The sequence below is a fragment of the Phalaenopsis equestris genome, unplaced genomic scaffold, assembly GCF_001263595.1.
Source record: "Phalaenopsis equestris unplaced genomic scaffold, ASM126359v1 Scaffold000150, whole genome shotgun sequence".
Lineage (NCBI taxonomy): Eukaryota > Viridiplantae > Streptophyta > Magnoliopsida > Asparagales > Orchidaceae > Phalaenopsis > Phalaenopsis equestris.
In genome coordinates this window covers 516,784-532,240 of record NW_018164592.1, presented here as the reverse complement: position 1 = coordinate 532,240, position 15,457 = coordinate 516,784, and the positions used below count along the sequence as shown (strand labels likewise).

The window sequence follows — 15,457 nt, the reverse complement described above, 5'->3', positions numbered from 1 at the left end:
TGAAAATATTTAATTTTTAAAGTAAAAATTTGATTTGCACATTTTAATTCGTGTGAAATCATTGCAAATTGAATGTCCTTTCAGGTAATTTTGATGCCCTGGAAGCGTTGGTGAGGTTCGTTTCGCCACCGAAAGTCGTTTTGACGAATTCATCGATTTGCATGTCAATTTTCTCGTGTCGAAAGTATAGCAATATGGGTGTCCTTTCCTACCAAAATTGGTATCCCGGACGCGTTGGCGCAGTCCATTTTGTCGTCGGAGGTCATCCGGAGAAGTTCGCATTTTCACCCGTCCCTTGGGCTTAATTGAAGTCCGATTTCGTGCAATTTCGTGAATTTTGTGCCTTTGATGTGTTCCTAAGGCTTGAAGTCGTATTTGGAACATTTCCCTTGAATCTTCGTAAAATAGCTCATAACCGGTCGTTTATAAGACGATGGTCTTGTGTCAAAGATGATAGACCTCAAAGGAAAATAAGAATTGGCTAGAATTTCTAGAAGGGTGAGTGTCACTTTGAGTCTCAATTCTAGTTTTCTAAGACGGTCAATAGGAATTCCTAGAGCTAGATCCTAAGCTCTAAGGAGAAGAAGAGAAGACCTCACAAAAATGAGGTCAACACTCGCACAACCACCCTGTCTCCCAAAACCACCCTCTGTCTCCCTTTATCCCTTCCGCACCCCCAAACCTACCCCTCCCCTCTCTCCACAACCTTCCCGTTTGTCTCCCTTTCTCCCTTCCGCAAACCCAAGCATTCCCCCACCCTCCTCTCTGATACAGAACTTTTTATTACAATGCTTTTTTCAAGCAGAAAACAAGTAAAATTGCTCTACCAAAAATATATCAAAAGCTCATTTTAGAATGTTTTCTACAAATATTTATTGTATAGAAATTACTCATTGTATATGTTTAAAGGACCAGTTTGGTACCTTCTCTCTGTGATTACTTGGAAACTGAAATGTTACATGCAATTCCCATGAGTTAACACCATGATATTTTATTAAAATGCTTTTAACAAAAATAAGGAAAACACAATTTAATTTTTTATTAGAATGCTGAATGCTTGCTTTAAGAAAAAACGTAAAATATAACTTTCCCCAACACCACAACCCCTACTAAGCAGGCCAAATATATCACCACAATTTAAATTTTAATTTAAGGTTTTGAGCAAGAAGCAAGAAAACAAAACTTAAACCTTAAAAGGTAGTTCCTCCCTCGATATGCAACTACAAAAAAAAATGGGAACAGTCTAACAGAAAACTACCATGCGCCATGGGAAGACTAATCATTCATTTAACTAACCTCCATTAAATTGCTCAAGCAAGAAGAAGAAAAAAAAAATCGCTTCAATACTATATTGCAAACACATGTTACAATGATTTTCCAACAATAGCTAACATTTATGTGGAAAAAAAAACAAAAATTATAACAATTAAAACAATGGACAACAAAACCGTATAAGGTGCCCTGGGCAAAAAAAAAACAACAATTTTTAAAATACAAGATAAAGAATCCGGAAGTTCAGTCAACATCATGAATGACTTGAAATGGTTTATTTTTCCAAAGAGGTTCATCCCCAAAGTAACCTTCAACCTAACACGGTATTAAAATAACATAGAATACTTCAAAGTAGCAAAACCTTAACAGCTATAAAAGGTCATCATATAAAAGGATATGATGGACCCCAAACAAGATTTACGAATATTATAACAAAACACAAATTTTGTAGATAATTATTTTGCTTCAAGATATATATAGTACTTGAAACTGGAATGGGAATGGTACTAACCATAGATTCTTCATCGCCCTCACCAAATCGAAGAGCAAGATCACAAAGTGCTTGGGTGGTGGATTCAACGCTCATGGCTTCACCATAGGAAAACCTGTGATTCTAACCAAAAAAAGAAAGATACCGAATAAAAAGTACAGTAAATGGCACATACATATGAAGGCAAACTGCTAGTGCCCAATTTCCATTAAAATTTCACCTGAGTTTCAACTCGTGCATGTTCAACTAGTGTGCGGGCATCAGCTATCAAACCGCTCATAGCACATCCAATGTGCTCGTCGATCTCCATTATTTTCTCCACACTGCTTGGCTCCTGAAAGTGATGGTGCTCGATCAGAAATATTTCAGCAAGGTCAAATATAAGAAAACAGAAATAAAATTTGCATCGGGTCATTTGACCATAACCAGTACACCAACGTTTGTGAAATAGATGAACAAGAAGAAAATAGAAGCCCCTAGCAACTATTGTACATAACTTTGAAAAGGTAATCTATAAAGAGTAAACTTGGAAGATCAACAAAAAAACAATGTTTATATAAGTTGTCCTTTACCAAAATGTTCTCAATTTTTTGGTCCTGATGTTTCTTAATGAAGCTTGGTTACATTGGTCGACCACTTTAAACTCCCATGAAGCCAAGTTGCCACATTTTCAAAGGAGCTTTCAGCGAGCATTAAGGGTTAAAGAAGAATGAAAATTTTAGCACAAAAATATGATTCATGCATCCATATTATGGCAAAGAATCTAATCTTCATGCGAGACTGCAGAAGATGACAGTTAGAGACCTATATAACTGCCATATGGTCTCTAATAAAAGTTTGTATTGAATCTCAAGCACATAATAAAAGTTGGGTTAGTAGAGCAAAAGGTGATTTTAATACAAGTTATGATTATGATGCAATGTCAAGCCAATCCCCAAAGGCATGCAGTGTCCAGCATATATGAATTAGACATAATCAAAACATGCACTGCATTAAAAATATATCAGAAATTAAAAAAATATTAAAGAACACTTTGACATGCATACCAAAGGACAGAAAATTTAGCATTTTTGGATTATTTTTAGAGGATTTGAACCATTTTCCTCAGAGAGCAAAGAGCGATGCTACTTGAGATACTATTGCTACTAATAGAAATTTTACCTTACAACTGATTTTGGACATTTGAACTTTTGCTGAATTTCTTTTTATTTGTGAAATAATAGTGGTTGTTAGCTATGATTTGTGAGTTATGACATAAGGAGAGCTATGACTTCACTCCTACTATTAGTTACATTTTATTAAAAAATCTATTAAAATTGTAAAAAATTTATTTCCTTAATTTTTAATGTTTGCAAAATATAAAAGTTATTAAATTTCAATTTCAATTTCAATCCATTTTCATATACACATATTTCACTAATTATTGTCATGTATTCTCATCATGAGGTGCTTAAATGTCAAGTTCATTTCAATCCATCTAATACAATATATAATATAACTAAAGGAGGACATATACAATGCATGTAGCTCCTACCAATGGAAAGCCTAAGAGGAGGCTAATGCACGCAACCTTACCTCTGCATTGTAGTGAGGTTGTTTTGTGATTCACATCCATGACCTCCATGTCACAAAAAACTAACCATTGCTTAAGGTTTACCGTCTACATGAAGTCAAAACATAGTGTATAAAGACCCTAAAACAAAACGGAATAATAATGAGCATGGCATAAGCACAAATGCCTTGATAATATACATAATGCCCTCACTTACTTCTGACCAATATGTTGTTACAGCGTGTGAAGCCAAAGCATTTAAGCAGCATTTAAGCGTCCCATAAGAGCACGACTACAGTGGAGTCGGTGCCTAAGCGCCGGCTTTGGGCGCATATGCACCCACTATAAAGCAAACGCTGTTTTTTTCTCGAGAGACCGGCACCTATAGCGGGTGTTGTTCTTTTTCCCAAGAGACCGGCGTCTGGTGCTTAGGCGCCCTTTTTTGGGTGTCGATACAAAGCGCTTGGCGCATAGGCACCAAGTTTGGGCGCACGAAAAATTTATTTTTAAGCCAATTTTGAGCAAGTTTCTGGAAACTTGTTGTTTCTTCTGAATTCTTCAACGAGCATCCCGGTGAAGGTAAGGAGTGTCGAAGAGGTGGATTTTGGTGCTTCGGCGTGATTTTTTAGTCTGATTGGAAATGGAAGATTGTTAGTGCAAGTTTTGTAAGTTTCTTAGTGTGAGTGTGGAGAAGAAACTTATGTGAGTCCATTGTAAAACTTTCTGAATTATAAAGTGAAATTTGTGGTGGTGTGGTTCCATGATTTTTTCCCGTTTTCAGGTCTTTTCAATTAAAATTCTTGTTTGTTTTTCTAGTTGTTTTGATTGTGCTTAAATTTTTTTGTTCCGGTTTTTTTCGAATCCTGTGACCTATTCCGCGGTGAAATTAGAAGATGACTCTTTCGAAATAGTTCCCTTAAGAAACTGTTATCATAGCGGGGTTTGATTCATGTGAGAACAATGACCGAAGAAGCAAGTTTCAGAGTGGAGAAGTTCAATGGGACGAAATTTGTTTTCAAGAAGATGCAGGTGAAAGATTTGTTGTATCAGAAAAAATCATATTTGCCACAACAAAGAATCATAAGGAAGCATGAGTATATGCCTATGGAGGAATGGAAAGTGTTGGATCGAACGACACTAGATTATATCAGGTTGACACTCAACATTTTGAATGAGAAAACTATCGTCGATCTCAAGTCGGCATTGGCCAAAATGTATAAAAAGCATTATGCTTCCAATAAGGATTTCTTATGAAAAAGTTGTTCAACATGAAGATGGCAGAAGACATTCAGTTGCAGAGCATCTCAATAGCTTCAACACTATGACGAGACAGTTGTGTTTTGTATGGATCAAGCTTGATAATGAAATCAGAGCACTAGTGATACTATCTTCATTGTCGAATAAATGGAATGGCTTGATAACGACAATAAGTAATTCTTCAGGAACTTCGAAGTAAATCTTCGATGATATCGTTGGTCTGATGTTGAATGAAGAAGTTCATAGAAAAGTAAATAATGCTAAATCTTTAGGTTCCGCGTTGAATGTTGATAACGAGGGAAAGAATCTAGACAAGAATACAGGCAAATACAAATCCAATTCCAAGAAAGGAAAAACCAAGTCAAGTACAGGAGAATGTTGGAACTACGGTAAGAAAAACCATTTTAAGAAGGATTGCAAAGCTCCGAGGAAAACAGGTGGTAGAGGACAGGAAAGTATTCTTTCTACTAATGCTTCCATATGTGAAATCCAAAGTTACTTCCTAGTCAGTACTAAATCCTGGATAGTGGATTCAGGTGCTCTTTCATGATTGTCCCAATAAAGAATTATTTAAAAACTACACTCAGAGTGATCTGTGGAAGGTTTATCTGGGAGAAAACAAAGATTGCAGTATAGTTGGAAAGGGTGATGTTGATATCAAGATGTTGTATGGAGCGGTCTAGAAGCTTACTGAAGTCAGATATATTCCTAGTATGAAGGGAAATCTTATTTTTGTGAGCCAGCTAGCAAAGTCAGGATTCGTGACTACTTTCAAGATGATTTGTGGAAGGAGAACATGGGGAAATTGGTGATGGCTCGAGGAAACATTGAAGGAATCTGATCAATGAAATGGTTGATTTCATTGATGTGGCTAGAAACAAGGTGGATGCAGGTCTGTGGCACCGTAGGCTTTGATATATGAACGAGAAATGTGTGAAGTCCCTACATTCAAAGAATAAGCTTCAGGGTCTGAAATCAGTTGATATGGATTTCTGTGAAGGTTGTATTTATAGCAAGCAGAAAGTTTCTTTTCCAAGAGCGGGTCAATAGTGAAATTAAAGAAACTTGAGTTAGTGCGTACTGACATATGGGGTCCTACTCCAGTTCAATCCATCGGAGATTCTCGTTATTTTCACACATTCATTGATGAATACATGAGAAAGAGATGGGTTTGTTTTATAAAGCAGAAATCTGATGTATTTGAAGTCTTTAAGAAATGGAAGGCTATGGTAGAAAATGCTATGGTAGAAAATGAGAATGAGACAGGCTTGAAGCTGAAGTGTCTCAGATTAAATAAAGGGGGTGAAAACCATGATTTTTATTGCAAAGGGGGGCAGGCATGAGTTCACTGTCCCAAGGACAATACTGCAGAACGGTGTAGTTGAGTGCATGAACAGAACAATCACCGAGTGCTAGGAGCATGAGACTCCATGCAGGCTTCTCAAAACAGTTTTGGGCTGAAGCAGTAAACACTGCAGTTTACCCGATCAACCGTAGTCCATCGACACCTTTGGAGGAAGGCTTACCTGATGAAAACTGGAGTGACAAAAAATGCATGCCAGTCTCATTTAAGAGTATTTAGGTATTCTACATGTGTGTATGTTGATGCAGGGTGTCCAGGACCAAGCTTGGCTCAATATTTGTCAAGTGCACATTCATTTGATATGTGAGTTTGAGTACAAGTTCTGGGATTATCAGCATTTGAAATTCATGAGAACAGGGATGTCACTTTCAATGAAATGTAGATGAACAAGGATATGATCAAAACTCAGGAGGAATGAGTGGATTACATAAAGATCTTCTCCCCGGTGGTGAAGATGACGACTGTCAAGATTATGTTGAATCTAGTAGCAGAGGAAGAACTACATATGGAGCAGATTGATGTAAAAACAACTTTCTTATATGAAAATATTGGAGAAAGACATTGTGCAACCACAAGGTTATAAGGTTCCAAGAAAGAAAAGTTTGATCTGCAGATTCAAGAAAAGCATCTATGGCTTGAAGCAGGTCACGAGACAGTGATACAAGAGATTTGACAAGTTAATATCAAACAATGGGCATATGAAGTGTCAGGCAGACTACCGTTGCTTCATCAAACACTCCAGTAAATATTATTTTCTGCTTATTTTATATGCGGATGACATGATGATTGCAGAGGCGGATATGAAGAAAATCGGGAAGTTGAAGAACACTTATCAAATAAGTTCAAGATGGACTTAGGTCCAGCTAGGAAGATCCTAGGGATGAGAATCAGCAGGGTCAGGAGTGCAGAAACACAAAAGTTGTCTCAAGTAAAATATGTTGAAAAAATCCTACAAAAGTTCAACATAAGGGAGGCGAACCCAGTTAGCACTCCCTTATGTAATCAGTTCAAACTATATAAGAAGCTATCGCCAAACTCTAAAGCAGAGCAAGCACAGATGGAAAAACTCTGTATGCTTCAGCAATTAGAATTTTGACGTATGCGATGATTTGTATCAGGTTGGATATTGCATATGAAGTGGGAGTAGACAGCAAATACATAGGCAATCCAGGCAGACATCATTGGGAGGCAGTAAAGTGGATTCTTAGGCATTTGATAGAAACAATTAACAAGGCACTTTGTTATAAAAATGCAGGGATCAGTCTACAGAGATTTGTAGATTCAGAACTGGCAGGAGATGTGAACAGTAAAAGAAGTGCAACGAGATACATCTTTACATTGGAAAACACAACAATGAGTTGGGTTTTCAGGTTGCAGAAGATCGTTGCATTTTCAACTACAGAGGTCGAATATGTTGTATTACTAATGCTATCAAAGAAATGATTTAGCAACATAATTTAATGGCATAATTGGGAAAGGAGCAAGGGATTGGAAAAGCTCTACAATGACAGCATAAGTGTAATTCATCTTGTTAATAACGTTGTTTTTCATGCCAGAATGAAACACATCCAACTCAAGTACCATGTCATTCAATCTCTTTTAAAAGATGGGCAGTTATTTCTGAACAAGATAAATACAACTAAAAATCCTGCGGATAAGTTGACGAAGGTGGTGACTGTTGAGAAACCGAAGTTGTGTTTAGCTTCAGTTGGATTTCATGAAGGTTGAGACCAGGGTGAGCCACACAACGGTACATCTCAATGAAGACGATTCAGATGGAGATGCAGTTACAGAGTACTGGTGCTCGGTGCTTTGTCCCCAAGTGCGAGATTGTTACGGTGTGTGGAGTTAAAGCGTTTAAGCAGCATTTAAGGCTGTCGCTTAGATGCCAGCCATGGGCGTTCAAGCGCCCCATAAAGGCGCGACTACAGTGGAGCGGGCGCTTAAGCGCCGGCTTTGGGCACATATGCGCCCGCTATAGAGTAGGCAATGCTCATTTTCCCTAAAAAACGGCCCATAGGCGTTGGTACAGAGCGCTTGGCGCTTAGGCACTAAGTTTGGGCGCCTAAGCGCCAGTGCAGTTAATACAAGAAAAATTAATTTTTAAGCCAATTTTGAGCAGGTTTCTTCAAACTTGTTGTTCCTTTCTTTTGAATTCTTCGACGAGCATCCCGGTGAAGGTGACGAGCATCGAAGAGTTGAATTTTGATGATTCAGAGTGATTTTTGCATCAGATTGGAGGAAGATTGTTGGTGCAAATTTTGTAAGTTTCTTCATGCATGGAGAAGAAACTTGTGTGTCATTTTTAAGACTTTATGAATTACATAGTGAAATTAGTGGTACTGTGGCTCCATGGTTTTTTCCCATTTTTTTTCTTTTTCCATGTAAAATTCCTATGTTCTTTTCTGATTGCTTTGATTGTGTTTTCTTAAATTTTTTTGTTCCAATTTTTCTCGAATCCTGGGATCCTATTACACAGTGAAATTAGAATGTGACTCTTTCGAAGCAGTTTCCTTTACATGTCTCACCACTCACCACTATGTTTTTCGTCCAAGATGATAGATATAATCAAAAAGACTTGCTTGCCCATGAACTAAATATATAAGGGATCATCATCGAGCTCCTCTTCCTCTTTGGCAAAAAAAAAAAATTAGTATAGGTTTAGCATGATGTTGTAGAGAATGGAGAGGATTAGTTAGGGAAGAAAGCTGAATAATCTCATTGGAGGTGATGTTGGCTTTGTGGTTAGTGAGATCAATAACATTGAGGAGGGAGTAGAATAAATGGAAGATGTCAATCATACAATGCACAAAACCATCTATCGTATTCACCAATCAATCAACTGTCTTTGTTGTAGAAAAAATGGAGAATGTCAATTAAAAAATGCATGCAACCTCCAAGAGCAGTCACCGAAAAGTAACTGTGTGGAGTAGTCACCGAAAAGTAACTGTGTTTATCACTAGAGGCGATAACACAATGGATAGCGTTCATGAGGAACTCCAACATCTTTAGGCTTTTGATGGCCAACAACAAAGGCCCTTTTCAGAACTATTTTCTCTTTAAAATTTGGAGAAGATAAAAGCTAAAGATTAGCATGAATAGACAAGGGAAGATGAAGAAGAAAATAATGAAGGTGATAGAGACTTGGAGCTAAAGGAGAAATGGAAGTAGGGCATTTTGGAAAGAAAAATTAGCTTTTAGAGAGAATTAAAAAAAATGCTGCAATAAGCAAACCATATAATGGATTCTAACAGGAACAGGAATATTTCCATCATCTTGGTTAAAAAAACACAATGGTGGCGCCTTAGTCAAAAATATTTAGGGTATGTATATAGACAAATAAAGCAACATTAGAGTTTTCATCATTACAATAAAATGATATTGTACTAAGAACCACATAAGAGGGTTATAATTTCAATTTGGTGGGACAGCATTCAAATTTGGCAAACCAATGCAAAGAAAAAGCTGCCACCTTAAAGACAATCTAGAGAAAAGAAAGTAGGGCCATATTTGTTTACAAAGCTACAACTAGAAAACAGTTGTGGAATTTTCCTAATAATAAAGTGGGCTGAGCAGTTAGGGAACACAAGTTCTACAAAAACAGCAAAACTTGATTTGAATAAAAAATTGTTGCTTGGTTGCTTTCTCTTTCCAATTGGAGTACCACTACTTACATAATAACAACAATAATAATAAGTCGTTATCTCACTAAGTGGGGTCGGCTACATGAATCCTTTTTCTCCATTGAGTTCTATTGAATGTCATACTTAAATTTAATTCTAATAAATAAATATCATTTTTTATACAACATGCCTATATTTTTTTAGGTCTACCTCTACCTTTGCTAACATAAGTCAAATCTAAAACATATAATCTCCTAACTGGGTTATCAGATGGTCAACATTTATTGTGACCAAACCATCTAGGACGACTCTCTCTAATTTTGTCTTCCACTGAACCTACACCAACCCTTTCACGGATATATTCATTTCACGTCTTTCTCTTAAGTGTAAAGTCACTCGTCCACCAAAGCATACTAATCTCAACAACATTTCACTCAGATTTATGGTTCTCTTTTATAGGACAACATTCTACACCACCATCTTATAAAATTTTCCTTTAAACCTAAGCAGTAGTTTTCTATCACACAATAGGCCCGATGAATTCCTCCACTTCAACTATCCAATTTGAATTTTATTAATAATATCCCCATCTATAACGTCATCACTTTGAACAATAGACCCGAGATATCTAAAACGTTCACTTTTTTTAATATTTGATCACACATTGTTATAATCCCGCCACTAGATCTACTACTACTAAAATTTCATTCCAAGTATTCAGTTTTAGATCTACTAAAATGAAAACCTTTCGACTCTAAAGTTGACCTCCAGTCTTCAAGTTTTTCATAAACTCTTTCTCTGGTCTTATCCACAAAACGAATATCATCAACGAAAAGCATACACTAAGGTACATCCTCTTGTAAATGTCCGGTAACAGCATCCATAACTAAAGCAAAAGGATAAGGGTTTAAAGTCGATTCCTGATGTAATCCAACTGAAATAGGAAAATACTTGGTCAATCCTCCTGTTCAAACACAAGTAACAACTCTAATATACAAATATTTAATGACTTAAATATAAGTCATATCAATACATTTCTTTTCTAGAACTCTCCAAAATACTTCTCTTAGAGCCTTATCATAAATTTTTTTTCTAAATCAATAAAAATCATATGTACATCCTCTAACTCTCTTTGTAGTTCTCCATCAAGCATCTCAAAAAATGTGTAGCTTCCATAGTATACTTGCCCGATATAAATTCAAACTTATTTTGAGAAATCTTTGTATCACATCTTAACCGATGTTAAATTACTCTCTCCCATAATTTTAATGCATTTTAACTTAATTCCTTTATAATTTGCACACTCTTATGCTTCCTCTTTATTCTTAAAAACAGGGACCAAAATAGACTTCATCCACTCCTCAAACATCTTTTAATTTTTAAAATTATATTAAAAAGTTTAATAAGCTAAAAAATTCTCATATCACCTAAACATTTCCATATTTATATTGGGATACCATCATGTCCTACTAATTTTCTACCCTTCATTTTTTTAGCATTTTACTAATAGCTAAAATATTTTTTTCTTTTATTTTCTCTATAATTTGTACTCATGTGCATCTTCTTTATTCTTAAAAATAGGGAGCAAAATACTCTTTCTCAACTCCTCAACTATCTTTTTAAATTTTTAAAATAATATAAAAAAGTTTAGTAAGCTAAAAATTTTCAAATCACCTAAACATTTTCATACTTATATTGAAATACCATCAGATCCTACTGATTTTCTATTCTTTATTTTTTAATATTTTTTATTCTTTTTAAATCTCATTAGTTCATAATTTAAAAAAATCAATAATTTAAGAGAGAAAAAAATATCAATAGCAGATTTCAATTATTAATAAAATATTTCTTTTCAAGAACAAATTATAGCGTCTATCCAAAAATAGTGTATTAGATGACTATAATATAAATTATGACATGAATGAAGTTAAACTTCATAAGATCCACCAAAGATTATTATAGTTTGGATAGTATGGTGGCTCTGATTTTCTATAGAAGCAAACCAAAACCACTAAACTCAACCAACACCCAAAAATTCTAGATTAATGGGGAAGGTTTGGTTGATGCTTTAGAACTCAAGGTGTGTCACAATAGCCATGACTCGATAACCCATTGTTGTCAAATATATACATTACTAAATCATACATTATAGACTTGAGAAAAAATTTATAATTCTTATCTTATCATTTTGAAATGCCTTTTTCACTCTCCCCTCTTGGATGGCATAAACATATAAGTAGTGTGCCAAAATATACCTAGTCATGACAACGCAAATTCCTACATTACTGAAGTTAACTTTGGCAAAATTTGCCTAAGAATGTGATAGTTCTAATAATGTGCAGTGGCTCCGATTTTCTATGACAATACAATAAATATTAGGTTTTGCTATTATAAATAAAGATAAATGATTTAGGATCAATTAGTTCAACAAACTACTTTAAAATCCTAAACTAATGAAGAAGTAACACTAATGTTTTATAGCCAAAAGTGCGTCCAACACGCATAACTCAATTATCCACCATAACCAAATGCCCTTTATAGACTTACAAGAAACATTACATTTGTTATCTTGTTAATTTGATTGTCCTCTGCCAGTATCCCCCCTTCAATGGCCAGTTGTACCACAAAAGATTCAAACTAATACCAAATTAATATAGGACCAATTTGGGCAAACAACTTCCTCAAAAGACTAAATTAATGTCAAAAGCGCGACTAAGGCTTTATGGTTAATTATTCCGTCATGCTATCCACAAGTGCCCTACAACACAAAAAATCGGTCATACTCAATGCAGATCCATAACTCAACTATCTGATGGACTTGTGGAGACATGACAATTGCTATCATTGTCCTCTCAACAATCCTCTATCATTCTCCTCTTTTGGATCCTCAAGTTAGCAACCAAGGATTTGACCCATGATTCGTGCTCTAATACCAATTTGACATAGGAGCACTTTGCACAACAAACTATTCCACAATATATGAGCCCGAATTAATGGCGAAGGCACAACTCGACTTCATAATGCATGGTCCAAACACACGAGATACGCAATTGTGTTGGCTCAATCATTCAACTTGGTTGAAAACAAGTGCATGACTTAATCAAGCACCATTAACTTTTGGATGCATGACACTTGTAATCATTTCCTCTTAACATTTCTAACATTCTCCCACTAAAAGTCTATTTGCATCATCAATGAATAAAAAGTAAAATAACATAAAGCAATAAAAAATATGATACACCACATAATTCTCTTTTAAAAATTATTAATATAAATTGTATAATTAAAAATACCTTATCCTAGAATTTTCCACTAAATGCATCACATGATGAAGTATAATATCATACAATTTACATAAGAAGCTTAATAGTTTCAAAATAATAAATACAAATTTATTAATAGAAAAGAAATATAAAGTACCATTTGCATTAGCCATCACGGTCAATAACAAAATAAAAATGAATATTGCTAATAACAAACTAAGCTTATCAATATAATAAGCTCTATTTTGATAAGAAAATAATACAAAATCCCAAAACATAAGAGAAAATTGAAATTATGGTGGAGGAGTAAGGCTAAAGGCTTAGAGCTATCGACATTAACCACAACCTAAGAACAAATGAAAAGATTTGAACGCTTGCACTACAAGAACAAAACTCTCTTCCTCTATTCCAAACTTTCTAAGGTCAGAATTCAATCTAAAGAAAATTTCAAATAGAAGAAAGAAGACAAAGCTTTTAAGATCATCATCAAGGCCTACTGGCCCATCATCAAATCATATGCAATTTTTAACATCACATTAATTATATACATCAATGACCTATATATGAAAGAATTTATCCTATTTAAAAACATAAAGCAATATCATCATACTTTAACTAACATGGATCACCATATTCCACATTATGATCGAGGCCAAATTCTAATTGAACCAATCCAATTATCATGAAAGTAACTCATCGTTGTCATCATCATCACCATCACCACCCTTATCCTAACTATTTGCAGTCGACATTATGAATCCTCACTTTCAATCTTACATGTTAAGTGTTCTTTAAGGCGTTAACATATTCTAGCAAATCCTACACATACCTCAACCCATCTGTAAATCAACATATAAATCAGCGAAATTCAGCCGAGAGCTATAAAGTTACAGAAATATCCAATGATAAACAACATTGATCCAGAAACGGATACCAGTAGAGGTGAAGTCACGCGCTTCTCAACCGCAAGCACGACCCCTTCCTTTGTCTTTATTCCAATTGCTGTCGAACCAAGCTGAAATATGTACCATGCAACAATATTCAAAAACAATATCCTTCCGAGACAAATTCGTGATAATAAGACTTCTAGAGAAAAAAAGATCCTACCTTTATAGCCTCTATGGCGTACTCAACCTGAAACAGCCTCCCTTCAGGCGAGAAGGTGTTGACCCCTCGATCATACTCAGTCCTTGAAACAAACCCATAGATCATGAAAAAGCTCAACTCCAGAAACAAATTTTGAAGGAGATGAAAGATAGAATCGAAGAGAGTTCACCTTGTGAGAAACATCTTCAAGATCTGCAGAAACCCCGACCTCCAATCCTAGGCACGCCGAAGGGAATACCTCCGTTCAAGGGTTCGGTAACTGAGGAGCGAGGAAGTGGAGTAGGGAGGAAGAAAGGAGAAAAGGACTAATGGCGGACGGATCCAAGAATGGGGAGGGGTTTTGTGGTTCGGTGTTAGAAGACAAGAAGTTGTGTGTTTTTAATCCGTGGCACTTGTCTTACACGTTGAATCTGGCACGCATATAAAATCACAAGTAGACCTTGGTCTGAACTTACCAAATGAATTTGCACATGCACATTAACACCAGTACAATTAGGATGATTATCTCCTTGTTTTCATACAAAATATAATTTGTTAGCTTCAATGAATCTCGAATTTTTCTTTTATTTTTTTAAAGGTTGAGCACTCAACTTTAATTTTTTTTTGGGATATTTTATTATTTTTTCAAACCAATATTCTTCAAATTCGAGCAAGATTTATAAGATTTGTAAATATTACCCTATAAATTTAAGTGCCTATTGCATGATCTATGATTGAGTCAATGTATTTTGATAAGAATAAATTTTAGTTTGACAATTAATAATTTTGTAAACATCAATAATGTAGATCTCTAGTATATTTATGTGCCTAATATAATTGCTTGATTTCACATGTTTTATGCGTGGATTTGGAATTGATTATGGCATATCACTCCCTTTTTTTTTTTTTTTTGAAAAATAAGGGTCTTGATTTCACATGTTTTATGTGCGTGGATTTGGAATCGGTTATGGCATATCACTCCCTTTTGTTTTTTTTTTTTTTGAAAAATAAGGGTCACACTTAACTTTATTAAATAGAAAATTAGGTACAAAATGAAAAGATCACCAAAACTTCCAATGAAATATACAACTCAGCACAAAGAAAAAAATATAACTCTCAAAATGACAAAACTAAGAAAAGATCACACAATCATGACAAAACTAACATGAAAGACATGTTCCAACAAGAAACAACTCCCAAAAGAAATTTCAAAAACTAATACTCAACCTAAGACAAAAAATTTGATGATCCAAAATGAAGGGGGTGAACTTTGCAACCATAAAAAAGGCTCTAATCATAAAGGGAACCATTAAAAATATCATTTTCAGGACAAGATGCAGAGAATCATCCATAAAAAGATTCATCTAAGCCAATTTATTGTAAAGATAGCAAACTACTCCAAAAGCTCACAAAACAATAAACAAGTAATCATAAGAGAAAATTAGCTCAGAACTTACCTTGTCATAGAAAACATTGGAGCATTATTCAAACACAAAGAAACATATCTAAGCAAATCAAAACAAAAAGATTATGAAGTATTTCTAAATTGAT

The 15,457-nt window shown here is 35.0% G+C and overlaps 1 protein-coding gene across 1 annotated transcript in view; it reads right to left on the bottom strand.

Moving 5' to 3' along the window:
- LOC110021857 (proteasome subunit alpha type-5) overlaps positions 1-14,327 on the bottom strand; it is a 40,572-nt gene extending 26,245 nt beyond the window's left edge. Inside the window, exons 1-5 of the mRNA XM_020720539.1 lie at positions 14,097-14,327; positions 13,928-14,009; positions 13,755-13,835; positions 1,983-2,096; positions 1,784-1,885 (exon numbers count right to left, since the gene is read on the bottom strand). Of these exons, the coding sequence (XP_020576198.1) occupies positions 1,784-1,885; positions 1,983-2,096; positions 13,755-13,835; positions 13,928-14,009; positions 14,097-14,110 (393 nt within the window). The 5' untranslated portion in view covers positions 14,111-14,327. The remainder of the gene's footprint in view (positions 1-1,783; positions 1,886-1,982; positions 2,097-13,754; positions 13,836-13,927; positions 14,010-14,096) is intronic.
- Between the last annotated feature and the right edge of the window lie 1,130 nt (positions 14,328-15,457).